Genomic DNA, 23716 nt, shown 5'->3' on the forward strand with positions numbered 1-23716 from the left:
TTTGTTTTTCACTATTAGTTTTATTTAATTTACTTTTGGGGATGGAGGGAGGTTCTGTGATCTAGCATTATGTCATCTTCTTCAGCTGAAGTTCCAGCACATAGTCAACAGAGGTGCCAACGCACACTTACCACTGCGCGAACCTGCCAGGGTCTCTCCGTCCTCGGCAGGACACAGCCAGGCTCCTTTGCATGGTAGGTCTGGCCCTGCATGATCTGACTCCTTTATTCCTCTCCAGGAGTCAATCTCTTTTCATCTCAAACTCTGCCTTCCGGCAACACTAAACTGCTCAAGTGACTGCCCACCATGCTATTCCATGCCTCCTCCATCCTCAGCTTGTGGCGTCCTCTGTAGTTGAAAAACGTCTTTAACTCACGCATCTTTCATTCTTCCATCCTCCCTAAACAAAGTCAACACTTTTGCCAAGTATTCCCCACAGCTCCATCTCTGTGACCAGCTAGCTCCCTGCACCTACCCTCCCCACTCCTATATAGGTCTGTGCCCTCCTTTGACCTGTTTGGCATGTTTCTATCATTACATGTTACACTGTTTCTCTTTATCCTTTTGTATTATAACCATCTGTACCTCTGTCTCTCTCCTCCACTAGATGTGACCCCTTGAAGCAGGAATAGTTTTTCTGTATCAGAGCCTGATGCCCCGCACATAGTAGGTCAAAGAATACGCTATTCAAATTAATGAAAAATAAAACGAGTGAAGAGGCTTACTACTCTATGGGTTTAGTTCAAGGCAGACCTCGGAATCCTTCCACCAGCAAAGGAACTAAGATTAAATAATCTGTTGTGGAATCTCTGGCCACTTGTTCCGTCACTGCAACGGAGTGCTTTACATGAGTAGAGGCATTTCTCATGGGCCTGGGCTAATCCATTCCCCAATAAACAAAGAATATGAGAAGTCAACACTTTAGAGGGAAAAAAACTGGTGCCAATTCCACACTTTGAGTAATAGTATTTGCTCTCTGTGGTCTATGCTTTCCTGTTATTGTTTTTTTTTTCTCTCACAGCATTAAAAATGGTCTTGAATTATCTTTGATCTTCTTTCAGTGGATAGCAATTGAAAAGGAAAAAAAAGCACAGTAGATGAGGGGAAATGAAATGTATAATATGTCAATAAAATAGTTTTCTCACAAATAAATGGAGGTAAAGAGGTTTAATTTTTAAACTCATTTGATTATCCTAAATTCAACAGGTATGTTATTGCCAAAGCCTTCCTTTTAAAAGACATGCCATCTAATAACATCTAATATTAATATATCTTTTATTTGTTCAGAGTAAATAAAACACCACCGGTAATTACCACTAGAAGTTTTATGAATGTTGTTGCATTGCTTACAGAATTTGATTAAGCTTTGGATCCTCATGTACCTATTCTCGTCTAATGAGATGGCCTTAAACATATCTCAGAGAATTTCTTGGGCAGAAGCACTTTCTAAGAAATCAAAGTAAGGAAAGAGTTCAGAGGTATTTTTGTTTCATTTCCCTTGAAAGATTTAGCTGCACATTTACCATATGTATTTGTTTATTACATTTGATTTGAATGTGAGAAATTAGAGAAAAATGTCATTAAAATAATTTCCAAAAAACTATACCCTTTATAAGAAGAAAAAGTACAGATACGGCAGCTGACAATTACTTGTAAAATATCTGTGCTGCTGACTTAGGATCTTTACCACAGGTGAATGGATGAAATACAGTTGGGTACAGAGGCATTTAAAAGGAAAAAAAAAAAGGGAAATTAAGATAACTAGAGTAGGCAGACTAATGCCCCCCAGAGAGAGATGTCCACATCTTAATCATCAGAACCTGTCAATATGTTTTGTTATATGTCAAATTAAGGAATTAAATTTATAGATGAAATTAAGTTTGCTAATCATCTGACTTTAAAAGAGGTTTCCCATTTTATCCATATGGGCCCAGTGTACTCACAAGGGTCCTTAAAGGTGGAAGAGGGGGCAGAAAAGGAGGTCAGAGTTACAGAGAGATTTGAAGATGCTAAGCTCTGGCTTAGATGATGGAGGAAGGGACCCCAAGTCAAGGAATGCAGGCAGCTTTCAAGCTAGAGCAGGCCAGAAAATGGATTCTCCCCTTGAGCCACCAGAGAGGAACATATTCCTGCTGACACCTAGATTTTAGCCCAGTGAGACTTCCAACTTAGCAGACTGAAATAAATTTATAGTGTTTGTGGTAATTTGTTACAGCTGCAATAGAAAATTAATACAAGTACATTCATACAATACTATAGTCATCAGAAATAATACTTAAGAAGAATACCTAATGATGTGGGAAGTATTCATGGTATATTGTTAGGACAGAAAAGCAGATAAGGAAACACCATATACAGTAAAGTCGAACAGAAGAATGTTTATATACCTGTTTAGATAAGCTCTGAAAGATATACTATAAAATGTTATTCATGGTTCTCTATGGTTGCTGGGATTATTTTTCCTTCTTTTCCTGTATTTCTCAAGTTTCTTTTGCAATCTGAAAACAATTAAATGTTGAAAATGATTGACCTTAAGACTGGAGATAGGTTAATCTACTAGTCGCATTTTTATCTCCTTTCAAAATATTTTTAAGAAAGGAGATTTTAATTATATTTAAATGGCAAACTCCTGTAGGTTATCTTGTGCTCAATCTTTACCAAATTTCTGCATCTCAAACACAATTTAAAAGATAAGCAGTATGTTAATGTATTGTCTACCTGCTTTATTTTTGGAACTTTTTCTTTACAAACTAAACTTTTGAAACCTGGGCTGTACGAAATTAGAAAATATTTTTGACATAGAAAGATAAGTCTTTGGTATTTGTGTTAATGGTAACAGGATTAATCAAAATAACCAAATAGCACCTGCCTAAGACTGAAATCTCAGGTGAACAAACTTACCTTTACGGGTTCAAGTGGATAATCCCTTTTCTCTTTCCTTACCGGATTCACTACTGGCACCCATCATTGTCTTTTTTTTTAAAAAAAAGTCACTGCCTTTTTTTCCTGCTTTATGTATTTGATTTTCATTAGTGGTGGGTTTTATTGTAGCTCTTTATATTTGTAGAGAATATAACTTAAAGGAAATTAAACTTCTATAAGTGGGATAAAACTCTCAGTGTTTAGTCAGATCCTTTATTTGATGTCATAACTATTATTTAACTACACAAATAAAACTGCTAAACTTTAGCATAAACAGGCCTGGTTCCAAGTCAGGGCAGTATGTTAAGGATTTAGTACCTGGGAGGCAACAGATTGTAGCGACCAATAGGGGGTGCTCCAGCGCTAGGCCTACCTGGGTCAAATAATGGCTTCAAGTTCTCACTAGCTCGGTGCTTCTGTCCGCAAGCTACTTCATTTTCTTGAGCCTTCTTGTAAAATGTAAAGTGACTCTCCCGATCTCCTAGTGTTATTGTGAGAAGTAAAGGAAATAAAACGCCTTTTCCATGTGTAAATAATCAGTAAACGGTGGCTATCGTTCCTGGAATGCCCTTTTTACCAAGTGCTGCTACTTTACACAATTTAAGAAAATTCAGTAACTGCTTGTGTTTGCATTCTCTATGGTTACTTCAAGGAATGTTTTCTTATTAAGTGTGATAAAGTAATACATATGTGACAAGAAACTTGCTGCTGTATGAAAAGCTGTCAGAAGTGACAGAAAATTCTATTTGATCTCCATGTTTATGAGAGCTTTCTATCACCTCTGAGAATATGAACCTGCACCCAATTTCTCCAGAATGCTTTATAAAGGGGATGTGATCTCTATTCTCTTGTGACAGAGGGTTAAAAAGGACCAGAGTGTTTTCAGGTACAAGTTACAAAGGAAAAGGAAAACAACATGGTACTTCGTTTTGTCCTTTGAGCTCTCCCAGGGAAACGATGGGAATACTGGTACCCTCATTCTTTTAGATAAATGTGCAAAAAGCAGAAGATGTGGGAGGAATTTAGTCCTTGGTGGATGGATGTGGGAGCATAAGTGAAGATGAAAATGAAATGAAAACAAGAGCACCTTGCTGGAACTCCCTTTCTCTAATTCATTTGCTTTATTATCTCTATTAAGGATTTTTTATGTATAGGCTGAACTCAAACCGGGGTGTTACTTTGTTAAATAGTAACCATGACAAAGTCTCAAATACTCTTACGACAAAACCCAAAGCATAAACAGGCACTTAAAACAGGTATGTTTCTCCCAAAATGTTAAATTAGGAGTGACTAAAAGAGCCAGATTACTCATGAGAAATGGGGAAAAAAAGATAAATTCTTAAATCAGATTTAAACAATCAGATGAAATACCCATGGTTTGCCTATCTGCTTTACCCCTTCTTGGAATAAATTATTTATTAGACTGAAGGTGGAAGCTCTGGGGGACCTTGGGATGTTCTTGAAATATGTTTGAACTGTCAATTTTGTGCTAAATGTAGGTATAAAATAACATTTCATATCATTCAGAAAGTTTATAAGGTTTCACAATCAGTGTTTTAACACAGAAATCTGTTTATTAAACCCAACAAAACAGAGAAAATTATACCAGCCCTCAGTTTTTGAATTTTCATTTAAATAAGCAAACTCTAAATCCACACCTTAAAAGATGTTTGTGCATCTATGTATTTCCAAAATACTCATATTTCAATAAGATTTTCACATTATATTCACCAACAGTATCACAAAAGTTCTTTTTTTTTTGTTTTTTGTTTACATAACTGTAAGGAACAGTAATTCTAGAAACACTAGAAGAAAAGAGCATAGCAATGTCCACAGTTACAAGAAAAAGTGCACATTACTTGGTCACAATCACAGTCATTACTTGAAAAACTATATGTAACAAGTAGTTAAGAAATATCACTGATGTCTTCAACTTATTATCAAAAACCAAATGACATAAATTTTACATGAAATAAGGCAAATTCAGGAATGCACAAAGAACCTGTAATCCAACCGAAGCCAAACAACAGAAAAAAATTGTACAAGAAGCGTAAACTGATGTACTCCTCCCTAAATATTTAAAAAATAGGCTTGCCTCAGTGCACAAAGAAAACACCATCCATGTGTATTCAACACTATAAAATAAGGAAGAAGGGCAAAATATGGGGAAGAGGAGGGGACAGTTCATTGTAGATTGCAGCTGCATCCACTGAGAGTTCTTTACATCATTTTTACCTACAACTGTAAATTATACAAATCATGTCAGGAGAGGTAATGGTCTTTTTGGGAACTATTTCTGAAAGAGAGAAAAGAAAACTACACACAAGAGTGCAAATTTTCAGATTGTCACTTGCAACCTCTTTAACATTCAGTCATCGACATCCAATGGCTGCTAGAAGGATGCCCATAAGACAGCAGCGGCAATCTGGGGAGAGCAGCTGTAAGAAACCAAGATGTCATTTTTTTTTTCAATGATATGTCTTTTTCAATATTAAAAAATTCTGTGGTGAAAACTGCTATGGTAAAGCTGCAATGGTGAGTGGGATGCTTGAGACCAGCATGAGTGCAGAAACGCAGGCTTCTCTTGGAAGTAGTTCCTGATGCGACGATTTAAAGAACGTAGGCAAGGGTATTTTTTTTCCCCAGCATCAAGTGTTATTTCTGTAGAAAGAATTTGGAAAGAGGAGAAGGCAAAGGGAAGTGGAAAAGGTACTTACAGTAGTTTCTCAAAACAGTTTTCTTTTAGGACCTATGAAAAAGTTACCAAAGTAAAAATGACAATTCTGAATGAAAAACAAGTTTTCTTTTTATAAAAATTACATATTTTTTTAAAATACAAGATCCTTTTCATTGTTATTTCCTGTAGCAATGAGAAATTTTGGCTTTTTTTTTTTTTTTTGGCCAGATACTGCAGCTTTCAGTCCAGTAAGTCAGTAGCAAATTCCACTAATATTTCAGGTGGATGTTGAACTACTTTTAATACCACAAGCTTCTTCTGTTTTATCCTTGAATTAGGAATATACAGCCTTTTTTTTTTTTTGCCCCAGGTATTTATGCTGGCACACTGAAACAAAAAACAGCAGGCTGGACACATTAAAGTATCTCAGGTACTTCAGAGGCCAGAGTTCCTTTGAAGCACCTAAACACATCACTTTATGGATCAAGGACAATGTGGCATAGTGGAAATATTTCTCTTAAGACTGTGCAGTAAGACCAAACGCATCTCTGCTGGGAAATCAAAATGTCATTAGTGGAAACTGCAAATTTAAACCTCAGTGAAGAGGATCGTCGCTGGACTCAGTTCTGTTGTAAAATAAGATTTTCCAGTTCATCTGCGGAACGCAATAAAAATGCAGCGGATTCCCGATATCCTGCAACCAGCTGTCTCACTGCATTGATTTCAGTTGGACTCAGCTGGGGTCTGGAGCTTGAACTGCTGGAGGATCCTGAGCTGGTCGCCAACTGCCTCTTCATGCTGAGATCAGTGGGTCCTAGAAAAAATCAGCACAAATTAGACATGGACGATTTTTCTTCTAGTATCTTGAACATGAGCACTAAATAGTGTTGATTTAATTCACCTATTCTTTCGTGAGAAGCTACTGATACCCTTAATCAAATACATCTGCTCTCAGAAAGATGGAAGAGCAACACAATGGGAAAAGAGTGGCTGGATTTTCTTAGACTCCTGGTCCAGCCTCTGGCGGTCACTTCTGATTGTAGGAAGACAGTGAAGAAATTCTCTTAACATGTGCTTTTTGGAAAATTCAATGTTAAGCCCACCTTCCACAAGTAGAAGCTTCTCTGGAGTAGTAGAAGATGATGGGAATCACATTTTTTATTTGCTACAGTTGATAACAAATAATTTGGACCCCACCAATTCAGAAATGAAAACAGCCTACATGGTGAGGTTAATGACCCTAGGTTACAAACTTTTCAATTTAGAACAGAGGAAACTGAGGACTGCGGGAGTTCAATGACATGGTTAGAGGTCAATAACTTTTATGTGGCACAATAGGGACGTGAATTGCATATTTTTTTCATTTCAGGCCACTTCTTTTTCCACCAGGTTGATTAGTATTTAAAAATGTGAATATATTAGACTGAAGTTTGCTTTCGAAGTGTATTGTAAGTATATGATTAGTACAAACCATACCACAAAGAAACTAGACTTGGAATACTGCTTTAGGTATTGTTAACAATACCTATTTAACAATATTTATTTGCACAAAACACTCATGTGTCAACACTTTTTCCTCACATATATTTAACTAAATCATATAGGTCTGCTTTTTGATGACATTTTTGTAAATTTTTACTGAAAAATAATTTAAATGATTTAAAACTCTTCAAGCATTTGTGTTAAGATTCTTTGTATGATTACTCTTAGATTATTTTATTAGGTATTTATTATATACCTAAGCATTCATTTTTATAGTTCTTACCTTTCATTAATTGCTATAATTATTAAATTTGCAGTAATAAATTTAAAATCCTTGAAAAAATATTACTAAGCACGTAACTAAAGGCATGCTCCAAAACTGTAGTGATTCTATAACTTGAAAGTATTTTAACAGATTTTTTCCTAAACATGTTATAATTTTTCAGATAGTAGTATTCATTTCATGAACTAAAATGAAGGTTGTTATTTTATCCTTCTAGTTCTTCTTGAGGCATAATGGAGACAGGTCAAGATCCATCCCCTTACACCTTCTCTCCCAAAGGGAGAGAAGGACTTCTGTCAGCTAAGAGGCAGATGTCCCATAAGAGGGAAGTAGCTTCACTTGGAATTTAATTAGGACAGAGACAGGAGTAGCACTCAAGAACTCTGACATCTGAGAGAAACTTATCTCCACTTCTGCCATGACCTTTTCAAAGCTTTGATTTTCTAGCAGGAGTTGGCTGCCATTTGTTCTCCTGTTCACAAAATCATGACACAGATATAACAAGCCAAAAGGGAGAGATGCAGGGACGTTACACTTGCAAATAGGAATACCGAACAAGCAAATCATTAACAGCAACTGTTTGAGAAATTCTGAGTGGATTAAGAAACCATCATGACATAATAGGAGTTTGGGTCTCTGAATGAACCAACTTTAAATTTTACTTCTTTCCTTTACATTCAAGAATCCTAGTACAAATCTTATTTATCTATATATTTATTTATTTGAAGTATAGGTGATCTACAATGTTGTGTTAACCTCTGCTGTACAGAAAAGTGATTCATTTATATATATATGTATATATATATACACATATATATATTCTTTTTCATATTCTTTTCCATTATGGTTTATCAAAGGATATTGAATACAGTTCTCTGTGCTATACAGTAGGACCTTGTTGTTTATCTACTCTATATATAATAGTTTGCATCTGCTAATCCCAAACTTCCAATCCATCCCTCCCCCACCTCCCTCCCCCAATGGCAACCGCAAGTCTGTTCTCTACCTAGTACAAATCTTTATGAAAGAAAATTGAAAGAATTTTCCTCTCAGTTATGTAGATACCTGGTGTCTGGTTGGCTGATTGTCATTATTTCATTAGAAGGTGTAACATTTTGTGATAGTTTTGCTGTCCTGCCAAGTTGCTGGCTGGCATCTTGAACTGGAATTGAGAAAGGGTGGGGCGAGGGCTCCGGTTCTTTTTGGGGTGAGCGAGGTTGTGATTTTATTCTAATGTTCAGTTTATGGATTATTCTCCACCTCTGGCTCAAAGGTCTACACCTCCAAACTGAGACATGGCTTTCACTTTCTTTCAGATTTTTATTAACATAGGCAAACTCTAGATAGCTCAGTAATTGAGAAGCCATTCACAGCTCTGCTACTTTTTGTTCCGGAAGAAAGTTAACTTCATTATCTTGGTTTCTTTTAGATCTACAGGATCAGGATTGAGACTATAAATCAAAAGTACAAGAAATTCTTTTTGCTGAATGTTGATTATTCAGATCATCAAAGTTATGAGGTTGGATAGTGAAGCAAAAAAAAAAATTAAAATATTCACAAATGAATAAATTATTTAACTAGTGACTGCTCAAACAGTCCTCCCTGTTTGTCACTAGTTTTCATTTCTGCCTCATTGAGTCAATGTCATACTTGACTGGTTTGGCTTAACTGAAACAATATAATGTAATTAAAATGCATGTCAACTATAAAGCAAAATTTCAAATTTTATGAAGATGCTGAACTTAAAGAAGTCGAGAAGAGTATTCTTGCAGACCTGATCAAATCACAGACAAGGCCACTGAAAAGTATGGTTCTGGAAGAGCAGGACCAGTTAATAAGAAAACGAGCACGGAAAATGACCCACTAGATGCTTCAAGAGAAAATGATTTGAATATCTAGTATTAAGGCACATATTCAGGAAAATTGACAAGGCCAATTTTATATAAGTACAGCTGACCCTTGAACAGGTGAGGGTTAGAGGCGTCCACCCTCTGCCATGGTTGAAAATCTCTGTGTAACTTTGAGTCTGCCCTCTGTATCTCTGGTTCCTCCACCTGTGTGGATTCAGTCAACTGCAAATTGTGTAGGACTGTAGTATTTGCTATTGGAAAAAAAAAATCTGTGTTAAGAGGATCCACATAGTTCAAACCCACATTGTTCAAGGGTCAACTGTACTTACATTTAACCCAAATGATGCAGACCTTCTTAATGTTCATTCTGAAAAGCTGAATAGGAAATAAAAGATATTTCGTGCCAACATACAATGTTGTTAGAAAAATTAAGACCCACTAAAATCAACCCTTGATTTATTTTTTTAAGGTTTTGGGGGGACAATTAAATTATAAGCAAATTCTAATTAAATGAAAGTATAGATCCATAATTCTTTATTTTTTAAATTAAATATCAATGGAATACTTTCCCCCTATTTATGGTGCATTTTTGGCCCCTGTTTTAATTAGATTTACCTTTGTGGTCCTATTTTGGTGTCAATTATCCACAGATAATAGAAACCCCTGGACAAAGTTTTGTTGTGTTTTTTAAAAACTTTGATAACCATTTTTATTATATATACTGAGGAAGAATGCAAGACCCATGAACGCAGGCACTGTTTGTGTCTTACCACATTGCTCTAGGTAGCTGTGGTGCTGCATGGCATAAAATAAGGCTCAATAAATATTTGGGTAACAAATGAATGAGAAATGCCAGGTACTTTCTACAGCTAACACTCAAGAAATGGAGAATGAGTGATGTCATTGATAATACCCAATTATGGTTAAATGAAAACTAGTTAGACATAGAAAATAGTAGATTTAGTGTAACTTATTCAAGTAAAGTTACCTCTAATATATGGGAATATTAGTATTGCTATGAAAGTTATCATCTGAAATTGTGGAAAAATAAGTAGAATTGCTTATAACAGTACTTTCCATCTGAATCGTTGCTGAAAAAGAGAATAATAGTTATTGTCCATTGCCTAAATAATGTTTTCCCACTAAATGTTACAATGAGTATTGAGTTGGACATAAAAACGTCCTAACTGCATGAATTCATTTAACAATTTTAAATAAGTGAGTGATATTTTCAGATTCATGCTTTTAAGCATGATGGGCCAGATAGTAAATATTTTAATCATTACAGGTCAAGAGGAATTTAGGTACTCATAGTTAAAAAGTTTTGTGATAATTTACTTTTTTTTATTGAGATATAATCGACATATAACATTATATTATTTCAGGTGTAAAATATAATGATTCAATATTTGTATATAATGCTAAATGATCACCACAATAAGTCTAGTTAACATCCATCATCACACATTGTTACAAACATTTTTTTCTTCTAATGAGAACTTTTAAGATCTACTCTCTTAGCAACTTTCAAATATATCAATACAACACAGTGCTAGTAACTGTTGTCACCATGCTGTACATGACATCCTCATGACTAATTTATAACTGGAAGTTTGTCCCTTTTGGTGATCTTCACCCATTTCACTCACCCGCTCAGCCACCAATATGTTCTCTATATCTATGAGTTTGTTTTCATGGTGTTTTTTTTTTTTTTTTTTTCAAATTCTGCATGAATTGAGATCAAACAGTATTTGTCTTTCTCTGAGTTATTTCACTTAGCATAATGCCCTCAAGGTCCATTCATATTGTCACAAATGGCAAGATTTCCTTTTCTTTTTATGGCTAAATCAAATTCCATTGTGTGTGTGTATTTATAATTTTATATATTATAAAATTATATATGTAATTATGGTTATATAATATATAATTATATGTTTCCATAATTATATATATAATTTTATACATATATAAAATTACATTTTCTTGATCCACTCATCTATCAATGGACAATTGCTTCCATGTCTTGGCTATTGTAAATAATGCTGTGATGAACATGGGGCTGCAGCTATCTTTTCAGGTTAGTGTTTTCATTTCCTTTGGATAAATATCCAGAAGTGGAATTGTTGGATAATATGGTAGGGGGGTATTCAAACGTGTCTGATTCAGGATAAAATATAAACACATCCTATTAGAAATTTCTTTTAGATTTTACTGTTATGCCTTCAAATAAAGTCTTTTGTTAAAGACCAAAAAAAAATCTGGTCTTATGCCATATGTAAATGACTTGTTTGGTTTAGGGTTGCAGTAGAGAGGCCTCACAATTTAGGGAGGTGAGAGAGAAATAGCCAAAGTCCCTTGGATCCCAATGTGGCCCTTCCCAGAGCTCCTGCTCAGTGCTCTGAGAAGATGGTGAGGGAGGCTTTATATATATAAAATGTACACACATATACATATATATAATGTACACACATATATAGGTATATACAATTTTTAAATTTTGTTGAAGTATAGTTGATTGACAATGTTGTATTAATCTCTTCTGTAAAGCAAAGTGACTCAGTTTATATATATATATATATATATATATATATATTCTTTTCCATATTCTTTTCCATCATAGTTTGTCACAGAATACTGAATATAGTTCCCTGTGCTATTATATATATATATATATATATATATATATTCTTTACCATATTCTTTTCCATCATAGTTTGTCACAGAATACTGAATATAGTTCCCTGTGCTATACAGTAGGACCTTGTTGTTTATCCACTTACATATAATAGTTTGCCTCTGCTAATCCCAAGCTCCCATTTCTTCCCTCCCTTATTCCCCAATTCCCCTTGGCAAACACTAGTCTGTTTTTGTTTCATAGATATGTTGATTTGTATCATATTTTAGATTCCACATACAAGTGATATTTGGTATTTGTCTTTCTTTTTCTGACTTCACTTAGTGTGATAATCTCTAGGTCCATCCATGTTGCCGCAAATGGCATTATTTCATTATTTCCAGCTAATATTCCATTGTATACCTGTATATACCACATCTTCTTTATCCATTCATTTGTAGATGGACATTTAGGTTGTTTGGCCATTGTAAATAGTGCTACTATGAACACTGTGGGGGGGGGTGGTGCATGTATCTTTTTGAGTTAGAGTTTTCTGCAGATATATGCCCAGGAGTGGGACTGCTAGGTCGTATGGTAACTCTATATTTAGATTTTTTAAAGGAAACTCCATACTGTTCTCCATAGTGGCTGTACCATTTACATTCCCACCAACAGTGTAGGAGGGTTCCCTTTTCTCCACACCCTCTCCAGCATTTGGTTATTTGTAGACTTTTTAATGATGGCCATTCTGACTAGTATGAGGTGGTATCTCACTGTAGTTTTGATTTGAATTTCTCTAATAATTAGCAATGTTGAGCATCTTTTCATGTGCCTATTGGCCATCTGTATGTCTTCCTTGGAGAAATGTCTACTTAGGTCTTCTGCCCATTTTTCGATTGGGTTGTTTGTTTTTTTGTTGTTGAGTTGTATGAGCTGTCTGTATATTTTGGAAATTAAGCCCTTATCAGTCATATCATTTGCAAATATTTTCTCCCATTCCATAGTTTGTCTCTTCATTTTGTTTATGGTTTCCTTTCTGTGAAAAAGCTTGTAAGTTTGATTAGGTCCCATTTGTTTATTTTTGTTCTCATTTCTATTGCCTTGGGAGACTGACCAAAGAAAACATTGGTACAATTTATGTAAGAGAATGTTTTGCCTATGATCTCTTCTAGGAGTTTTATAGTGTCATATCTTATGTTTAAGTCTTTAAGCCATTTTGAGTTTATTTTTGTGCATGGTGTGACGGTGTGTTCTAACTTCACTGATTTACATGCAGCTGTCCAACTTTCCCAGCACCACTTGCTGAAGAGATTGTCTTTTTTCCCATTTTATATTCTTGCCTCCTTTGTCATGGATTAATTGACCATAGGTGTGAGGGTTTTTTCTGGGCTCTTTATTCTGTTCCATTGATCTGTATGTCTGTTTTTGTGCCAATACCACAGTGTTTTGATTACTGTAGCTTTGTAGTATTGTCTGAAGTCTGGGAGGGTTATGCCTCCTGCTCTGTTCTTTTTCCTCAGGATTGCTTTGGCAATTCTGGGTCTTTTATGGTTCCATATAAATTTTAGGATTATTTGTTCTAGTTCTGTGAAAAATGTCATGGGTAATTTGATTAGGATCACATTAAATCTGTAGATGCTTTGGGTAGTACTGCCCTTTTAACAATATTAATTCTTCCAATCCAGGAGCATGGAATATCTTTCCATTTCTTTGAATCATCTTTAATTTCCTTTATTGTTTTGTAGTTCTCAGCACATGTCTTTCACCTCCTTGATGAGGTTTATTCCTAAGTATTTTCTTTTTTTTAATGTGACTTTAAAAGGGATTGTTTGATTACATTCCCTTTCTGATATTTCATGGTTAGTGTAAAGACACTGTAAATTTTTGTAAAATGGATAGTGGGTGGGAACCTGCTGTAAAGCACAGGGAGGTCATCTCGGTGCTCTGTGATGACCTAGATGGGTGGGATGGCGGCGGGGTGGGAGGGAGGTCCAAGAGGGAGGGGATATATGTATACATATAGCTGATTCACTTCGTCGTACAACAGAAACTAATACAACATTATAAAGCAACTATACCCCGATTAAAAAAATAATTATATATATATAATGTTTAATTGGGACCTTGTTTAATGAAGAACAAAGTTGGTAGTACAGGTGAGAGCTGTGGGGGCTCAGAAGAAGGGGGGAAGAGAGGACTGCAATGGTGGGAGGGTGAGCAGGACATTGCCTCCCAGCACCTGTCTCCTTGCTAGAAAGTCACACTGTCCCTTCTTGGAGCCTCTCTGCAGTCTGGTGGGACAGCAGAGCAGGATAACTTGCCCCATTTTATAACTGGAAAAACTGAATTACAGATAGGTTCACTGGCTTGCCCAAAGCCACACAGGGTTATTGGTTTTTCTTCCTGTACCACTGTGGCCTAGCTCAGGAGAAATATTAGTAGTTGGATAGGGGAAGACAAATGCGCCCTTTAGGAATAGCAAACAAAGATGTGGAGACAAGCAGGAGTGAGCTGCATAGAGTGCTGGCTGGAGACAAGTGGGGATACAGTTCAGGGGTGCTTTTCTTTAAAGCCAGAATTTATTTCTATTTAAAACTATCCAAGAGACTTGAAAAAGGCCCAATGTCCCAAAGATGTCTGGGTTTAATACAAGATTATACTGAAGTAGCGTCTCTTGGTTCCTCCGTTGCTAAAGCTTCAATTTGATCCTGGTTAATCGCATGCACTGATAATTCTTCTAGTTGGGTAGTGGTGATTTCCTCAGACTCCTGGCATCTTTCATAAGTGGCCATCAGTCTATGAACCAAACAAAAACAATACCAGAAACACTGGTGAAATGCTTGCAGTTTCTACTTAACATACTTCTTGCCTTATTCTTTGAAACCAGGTCCTCTAATTATCAGCTTGGGCAGCTGAGATCATGATGAGTCTTATGTGGTATTGGGGTAATGCTGGCCTCATAAAAATGAGTTTGGAAGTGTTCCCATCTCTTCTGTTTTTTGGAAGAGTTTCAGAAGGATTGGTATTAGTTCGTTGACTGTTTGATAGAATTCATCAATGAAAATGTCTGCTCCTAGACTTTTGTTTCATTGGAAGATTTTTGATTACTGATGTGATTGCCTTACCAGTAATTGGTCTACTCAGATTTTCTAGGTCTTGATGATTCAGTCTTAGTAGGTTGTGTTTATAAGAAGTTTATCCATTTGTTCTCAGTTGTCCTATTTGTTGGCATGTAATTGTTCATAGTAGGTTGTGTTTATAAGTTTATCCATTTGTTCTCAGTTGTCCTATTTGTTGGCATGTAATTGTTCATAGTATGTTATCATCCTTTGTAGTTCTGTGATATCCTCTTTCATTTCTGACTTCATTTGAGTCCACTCTTTATTCTTAGTCTAGCTAAAAGTTTGCCAGTTTTACCTTTCCAAAAGAATAGATCTTATTTTCATCTTTCCATTGTCTTTTTCATCTCTTTTTCACTTATTTCCACTCTGATCTTTGTTATTTCCTTCCTTCTGCTAACTTTGAGCTTAGTTTGTTCTTTTTCTAGTTCCTTGAGGTGTAAAGTAGAGTTGTTTATTTGAGATCTTTCTTGTTTCTTGATGTAGGCATATATCACTATGGACTTCCCTATTAGAATTGTTTTTGCTGTATCCCATAAGCTTTGGTATGTTGTATTTTCATTTTCACTAGTCTTGAGGGTATTTTCTGACATCCCTTTTGATTTACTCTTTGACCCATTGGTTGTTAAGTAGCATGTGGCTTAATCTCCACATATTTGTCAATTTTCTAGTGTTTTTCTTGTAATTTATTTCTAGTTTCATAACATTGTGGTCAAAAAAGACCCTTGATATGATTTCAATCTTAAATTTATTAAGACCTGTTTTGTGGCCAAATATATGATTTATTCTAAAGAATGTTCCATGTGCACTTGAGATGGAATATTCCATATATATCCATTAAGTCAATGATCTAACATGTCATTTAAGGCTGATGTTTCCTTACTGATTTTGTCTGGATGATTTATCCATTGATGTAAGTGGGATATTAAAGTCTCCTATTATTGTACTGCTGTCTATTTCTCCCATTAGGTATGTTAATGCTTGCTTTATATATTAAGGTGTTCTTATGTTGGGTGCATACATATTTACAAATGTTATATCATCTTGTTGTACTGACTCCTTTATCATTATGTAAAGACCTTCTTTGTCTTAAAGTCTATTTTATCTGATGTAATTATAAATATCCCAGCTTTATCTAGTTTCCATTTGCATGGAGTATCTTTTTCAGTTCCTTCACTTTCAGTCTGTGTGTGTCCTTACATCTGAAGTGAGTCTCTTGTAGGCAGTATCTAGATGGGTCTTGTTTTTTTAAACCATTCAGCCACTCTATGTCATTTGATGAGAGAATCTAGTCCATTTGTATTTGAAGGAATTATTGACGGGTATGTACTTATGGCCATTTTGTTAATTGTTTTTTGGATGTTTTGTAATTCCTCTGTCCTTTCTTCTTCTCTTTCTCTCTTCATTTGTGATTTGATGATTTTCTGTAATAGTATGCTTAGATACCAAAACCAGACAAAGACACCACAAGCAAAGAAAATTACAGGCCAATATTCCTGATGAACTTAGATGAAACTATCCTCAACAAAATATTAGCAAGCTGAAATCAATGATACATTAAGAGGATAACACATTATAATCAAGTATGAGTTACTCTAGCAATGCAAGGATGTTTCAACATCTTCAATCAATGTGATACACCATCTTAATAAAATAAAGAATAAAAATCATATGTACATATTAATAGATGAAAAAGCATTTGACAAAATTCAACATTGATTTATGAAAAAAACTCGCATGGGTATGGAGGGAATGTGCCTCAACATAATAAAGGCCATATATGACAAGCCCCAACTAACATCAATGGTGAAAAGCTGAAAACTTTTCCTCTTTTCAGGAATAAGACAAGGATGCATACTCTCACCACTTTTATTCAACATGGTATTGGAGTTCCTAACCAGAGCAATTAGGCAAGAAAAAGAAATAAAATCATTCAAATTGGAAAGGAAAAATTAACCGTCACTATATGAAGATGACATATTATGTATAGAAAATTCTAAAGACTCACCGAAACCTGTTAGAATTAAAAAACAAATTCAGTAAAGTTGCAGGATAAACAATGAATATACAAAAATCTATTGTGAAAAAAAAACTATTGTGTTTTTATATACTAATAATGAACTATGAGAAAGAGAAATCAAGAAAGCAACCACATTTACAATTGTAGCGAAGAGAATAAAATATATTTTGTAGTACAGGTCTACTATTGAGTATTAGTGTTCCTTGTCATCAAAATCAATTGTAAGTGTTCTTTGGTTAAATTGGATCCATACAGAGATTTTCTCTGTTTCAGCTATGAAAATCATTTAGTGGAAGATAGATTTTTCCAAATACTGATATCAGTCCACAAGAATACAATTTTAATTGAGCATATTCATCACTTGGAAATAATTTATAGTATTCTCTTAGATTCTTCTCTCTATACGTGCCTTTTAGCATGTCAATGCATGCAGATTAATTACTTCCAATTGAAGGTGAAGCTGGAAGCTCTTCAATTGAACAAGGAAAAGGATTTTGAAATATGGCAAGTTACTTTGTACTTGCAACAAGGTCCATAAAAACATTGCTGAGACTGTAGTATGTGTTCAGTAAATATATCCACTACAATATTGTGTGGGAATGGAATTTAATTTCTTTTTTAAAATTCTGACAGTATGGCATGTTTATCACTAACCATTAATTGTGATTCAAACAATATTGGTAATCAGCAAAATGGCTTTACCACAGCATAAGCTTCACATATAAGCACTGTTTTGCCTTGTATTTAGATTGAATTCATTAAGAAACATTGTCAATTCTGTGGCAAATGCTAATTTCTAAAGACATTTAATAATAAAGCTTGAGGACAGTTCTTCTTGCTCAGAAAAATTTCAATCTTAGCCCTGAGCTGAAAAAAAAATGCAATAAAACTTACTTTATTACTAACTTATCAAACTGTTGTGGTGGAGAAATTAGGATATTCAGATTCTGTTTCTGACAAAATTTCACAGAACTGATAACACTTAAATAGATGAGGACCAATGAAGTTTAAAGCTGATATTACTGCTTCAATAACACTTGATTCAAACGTTTTCCACATTGTATCTGCTGACGAATAGTTCAAGGAATAACCATATGCCTTATGTAAAAGGAAATTTTGTAATTTTATACAAATAAGCCTCTTTTTGCTTCATACATCTTAGAAGATGCCACTTCAGGTTGTATTGAATTAGTCTTTTCCTTAATTTTGAAAACACACTTAGCTAAAGTTGCTCTACTCATACTATTCATAGATGCTAATTCTTCTGTCACTTCAAACTCATCATTGATTCCTCAAATAAACAACAACAGAACAGTAGCAGAAACATCTAAATTTATTAAAAGACAGGGAAAACAACTTAAAATCAGTTGCCTTGTTTTTAATTGACTATTGATATTGCCAATATCTCAATTTCTTCAACCCCTGAAGCACTGTTTTTGTTATACTACTAATAGTCCAAGAAGTTTATTTTCTCTGGACATAGTTCTTCAGCTGCTACAGTCCAACACAACTTAATAAATTCACCATCAGTAAGTGAAGTGATTTTTCTGGCTTGCCTAATATATGAGCCACTTGGAAACTTACTTTGGTTGCAGGTTCATTTTCATTTTATATTTTGATCAGGTGTTTAAGAGGTATTTTATTGATAGTATTTTTGTACTTTTCTGCCAAGTGGTGAAAAAAATAGGCATTATTCTTCAGCATCTCAGCTAAATTATTTAATGTATATAAAGCATCAAGCGTAGGGCCTGGGTAATAGCAGATATACACAACTAGACTCAACGTGCTAATGAGTTACATTTATATTCACAAGTGATTGCAATATAATTTGCTTTTCTAATACTATTCTTGATGATTGGATTACAGTAGCATCCTGTTCTTGGGTGTTTTCCATTTCTTTTTTTCCCCTCTCTTTTAGATCTGTTTGTCTAAATGAAGATTTTCTAGTCCTTGAAGTTCTGGTAAAACTCATTTGTAAAACCATGTGGATATGATTTTTTAACAATGGGTAGATTTTTATAATACTGATTCAATTTAATCAATTGGAATATCTATTCCTTTTTGAGTCAATATTGGTCAATTATATTTTTGTAAAAGAGTCTTCTTATATCTAAATTTTCAAATATACTTGCATAAAGTTATAAATATTTTATTATAATTTTAAAATCTTTTTTCATTATTTTTTATGCTTCCTTTCTCTTAGTTCATCTTGCCAGATATTTTCAAAGTCCTTTCAAAGATTCTGCTTTTGATTTTATTGATCTTCTCTATTGTGTCTTTGTTTTCTATTTAATTTCTCCATTTATTTTCTTCTATATGCCACATTTTCTCTGATGTTTCTAACTTCTTGAGTTAAATGAGTGCCTCATTAATTTTCTATTTTTTTGTAATGTGCATGTCAAAATACCACCTAATTCCATCACTCAAACTTAATGTGTAGTGTTTTCATCCTCATTTATTATAAATATTCCTGAACAAAATGCTACCAGTATATTAATAATTCTTTGGTTGTCACCACTTGTTTAGATGGTCAATATGTCTGAGAGAATGTGTATTATCAGACAGCTGGGGCAGGCTTTAGATATAGCCAGATTAAATTTTAATTACTTTTTCAAATCCAAAGGATTTTTCTTTTCTATCCATCAGTTACTGAGAGGAGTGCGTTAAAGGTCTAAGGTTATGATTGCACATATGTCAGTTTCTTGTTGTAATTTTGCTATTCTTTTATTTATTAATTTTGAGGTTATGATATTGGGGGTCATAGTTTCTAGACAGCTGTGACTTTCTGATGAAACGTTCCATTCATGATTAGGTTGTAAATTGTTTATGTTCCAGAGCCTTTGTCTTAAAGCCATATTTTGACTTATTAGTGCATACACACACACACACACAAACTCATATATATTATAAAAATTTCCTTTAAATACTTCTCCAAGAGACACCTTCAAGATGGCGGAATAATAAGACGAGGAGATCACCTTCCTCCCCACAAATACAACAGAAATACATCTACATGTGGAACAACTCTTACAGAACACCTACTGAACACTGGCAGAAGACCTCAGACTTCCCAAAAGGCAAGAAACTCCCCATGTACCTGGGTAGGGCAAAAGAAAAAAGAAAAAACAGACAAAAGAATAGGGACAGGACCTGCACCTCTGGGAGGGAGCTGTGAAGGAGAAAGAGTTCCCACACACGAGGAAGCCCCTTCACTGATGGATACAGGGGGTGGCGGGGGGGAAGCTTTGGAGCCATGGAGGAGAGCACAGCAACAGGGGTGCAGAGGGCAAAGCAGAGAGATTCCTGCACAGAGGATCACTGCTGACCAGCACTGACCAGCCCAAGAGGCTTGTCTACTCACACACTGGGGTGGGCAGGGGCTGGGAGCTGAGGCTCAGGCTTCTGAGGTCAGATCCCAGGGAGAGGACTGGGGTTGGCTGTGTGAAGACAGCCAAAAGGGGGCTAGTGCACCACAGCTAGCCAGGACAGAATCCAGGAAAAATCTGGACCTGCCTAAGAGGCAAGAGACCATTGTTTTTGGTGCACGAGGAGAGGGGATACAGAACACTGCCTAAACGACCTCGAGAGACAGGCGTGAGCCACAGCTATAAGCACGGACACCAGAGATGGGCATGAAATGCTAAGGCGCTGCTGCAGCCACCAAGAACCCTGTGTGCAAATACAGGTCACTATCCACACCTCCTCTCCTGGGAGTCTGTGCAACCTGCCACTGCCACGGTCCCATGATCCAGGGACAACTTCCCCGGGAGAACACACGGTGCACCTCAGGCTGGTGCAATGTCACATGGGTCTCTGCTGCTGCAGGCTCAACCCACATTCTGTACCCCTCCCTCCCCCTGGCCTGAGTGAGGCAGAGCCCCCTAATCAGCTGCTACTTTAACCCTGTCCTGTTTGAGTGAAGAATAGACGCCCTCAGGCAACCTAAACGCAAAGGTGGGGCCAAATCCAAAGCTGAATCCCAAGAGCTGTGCAAACAAAGAAGAGAAAGGGAAATTTCTCCCAGCAGCCTCAGGAACAGTGGATTAAATCTCCACAATCAACTTGATGTACCCTGCAGCTGTGGAATACCTGAATAGACAACGAATCATCCCAAAATTGAGGCAGCAGACTTTGGAAGCAATGAAGACAGAGAAACACACAGCAGATGAAGGAGCAAGGTAAAAATCCACCAGACCAAACAAATGACGAGGAAATAGGCAGTCTACCTGAAAAAGAATTCAGATTAATGATAGTAAAGATGATCCAAAATCTTGGAAACCGAATGAAGAAAATACAAGAAACCTTTAACAAGGACCTAGAAGAATTAAAGAGCAAACAATGATGAGCAACACAATAAATGAAATTGAAAATTCTCTAGAAAGAATCAATAGCAGAATAACTGAGGCAGAAGAATGGATAAGTGACCTTGAAGATAAAACAGTGGAAATAATTACTGCAGAGCAGAATAAAGAAAAAGGAATGAAAAGAATTGAGGACAGTCTTAGAGACCTCTGGGACAACATTAAACACACCAACATTAGAATTATAAGGGTCCCAGAAGAAGAAAAGAAAAAGAAAGGGACTAAGAAAATCTTTGAAGAGATTATAGTTGAAAACCTCCCTAATATGGGAAAGGAATTTGTCAATCAATCAAGTCCAGGAAGTGCAGAGAGTCCCATACAGGATAAATACAAGGAGAAACATGCCAAGACACATATTATTCAAACTATCAAAAATTAAATACAAAGAAAAAATATTAAAAGCAGCAAGGGAAAACAACAAATAACATACAAGGGAATCCCCATGGTTAACAGCTGATCTTTCAGCAGAAATGCTGCAAGCCAGAAGGGACTGGCAGGACATATTTAAAATGATGAAAGGGAAAAACCTACAACCAAGATTACCCAGCAAGGATCTCATTCAGATTCAACGGAGAAATTAAAACCTTTACAGACAAACAAAAGCTAAGAGAATTCAGTACCACCAAACCAGCTTTACAACAAATGCTAAAGGAACTTCTCTAGGCAGGGAACACAACAGAAGGAAAGCACCTACAATAACAAACCGAAAACAATTAAGAAATGGTAATAGGGACATACATATTGATAATTACCTTAAATGTAAATTGATAATTACCTTAAATGTAAATGGATTAAATGCTCCAACTAAAAGACGTAGACTGGTTGAATGGATACAAAAACAAGGCCCGATTATGCTGTCTTCAAGAGACCCATTTCAGACCCAGGGACACATACAGACTAAAAGTGAGGGGATGGAAAAAGATACTCCATGCAAATGGAAATCAAGAGAAAGCTAGAGTAGCAATTCTCATATCAGACAAAATGGACTTTAAAATAAAGACTATTACAAGAGACAAAGATGGACACTACATAATGATCAAGGGGATCAATCCAAGAAGATATAACAATTGTAACTATTTATGCACCCAACATAGGAGCACCTCAATATACAAGGCAAACACTAACAGCCATAAAAGGGGAAATCGACAGTAACACAATCATAGGAGGGGATTTTAACACCCCACTTTCACCAATGGACAGATCATCCAAAGAGAAAATAAATAAGGAAACACAAGCTTTACTGACACAATAGACCAGATAGATTTAATTGATATTTATAGAACATTATACCCTAAAGTGGCAGAATACACTTTCTTCTCAAGTGCACACAGAACATTCTCCAGGATAGATCACATCTTGGGTCACAAATCAAGCCTCAGAAAATTTAAGAAAACTGAAATCATATCAAGCATCTTTTCTGAACATGATGCTATGAGATTGGAAATCAACTGAAGGAAAAAAAACCTGTAAAAAACACAAATACATGGAGGCTAAACAGTGCACTACTAAATAACCAAGAGATCACTGAAGAAATCAAAGAAGACATTAAAAAAACTACATAGAAACAAATGACAATGAAAACACGATGACCCAAAACCTATGGCATGCAGCAAAAGCAGTTCTAAGAGGGAAGTTTATATCAATTCAATCTCACTTCAAGAAAGTCTCAAAAAAGGTCAGAGCTAAAAAAATGAAATAGAAATGAAGAAAACAATAGCAAAGATTAATAAAACTATAAGCTGTTTCTTTGAGAAGGTAAACAAAATTGATAAACCCTTAGCCAGCCTCATCAAGAAAAGGAGATGATGCAAATCAATAAAATGAGAAATGAAAAGGAGAAATCACAACTGACACTGAAGAAATACAAAGGAATACGAGACTACTACAAACCACTATATGCCAATAAAATGGACAACCACAATTAAATGGACAAATTCTTGAAAAGGTACAATTTTCCAAGACTGAACCAGGAAGAATTAGAAAATATAAACAGACCTACCCCAAGTAATGAAATTGAAACCATAATTAAAAATCTTCCAACAAACAAAAGTCCAGGACCAGATGGCTTCACAGGTGAATTCTATCAAACATTTAGAGAAGAGCAAATACCGATACTTCTCAAGCTCTTCCAAAAAATTGCAGAGGGAGAAACACTCCCAAATTCATTCTATGAAGCCATCATCACCCTGATACCAAAACGAAAAAGAGACATCACAAAAAAAGAAAATTATAGACCAATATCACTGATGAACATAGATGTAAAAATCCTGAACAAAATACTAGCAAACAGGGGCTTCCCTGGTGGCACAGTGGTTGCGCGTCCGCCTGCCGATGCAGGGGAACCGGGTTCGCGCCCCAGTCTGGGAGGATCCCACATGCCGCAGAGCG

At 35.6% G+C, this 23716-nt stretch overlaps 1 protein-coding gene across 3 annotated transcripts in view; it reads right to left on the reverse strand.

The window, feature by feature from the left end:
• Nucleotides 1–4528: 4528 nt before the first annotated feature.
• NOL4 (nucleolar protein 4) overlaps nt 4529–23716 on the reverse strand; it is a 393075-nt gene continuing 373887 nt past the window's right edge. For 2 of the 3 annotated variants that reach the window (XM_024120911.2, XM_024120909.1), the window contains one exon: nt 4529–6413. In XM_024120911.2, the coding sequence (XP_023976679.1) occupies nt 6220–6413 (194 nt within the window). In that variant the 3' untranslated portion in view covers nt 4529–6219. The remainder of the gene's footprint in view (nt 6414–23716) is intronic. The other variant, XM_024120913.2, reaches the window with a different exon arrangement.

Source organism: Physeter macrocephalus, chromosome 19 (assembly GCF_002837175.3).
Source record: "Physeter macrocephalus isolate SW-GA chromosome 19, ASM283717v5, whole genome shotgun sequence".
Classification (NCBI taxonomy): Eukaryota; Metazoa; Chordata; class Mammalia; order Artiodactyla; family Physeteridae; genus Physeter; species Physeter macrocephalus.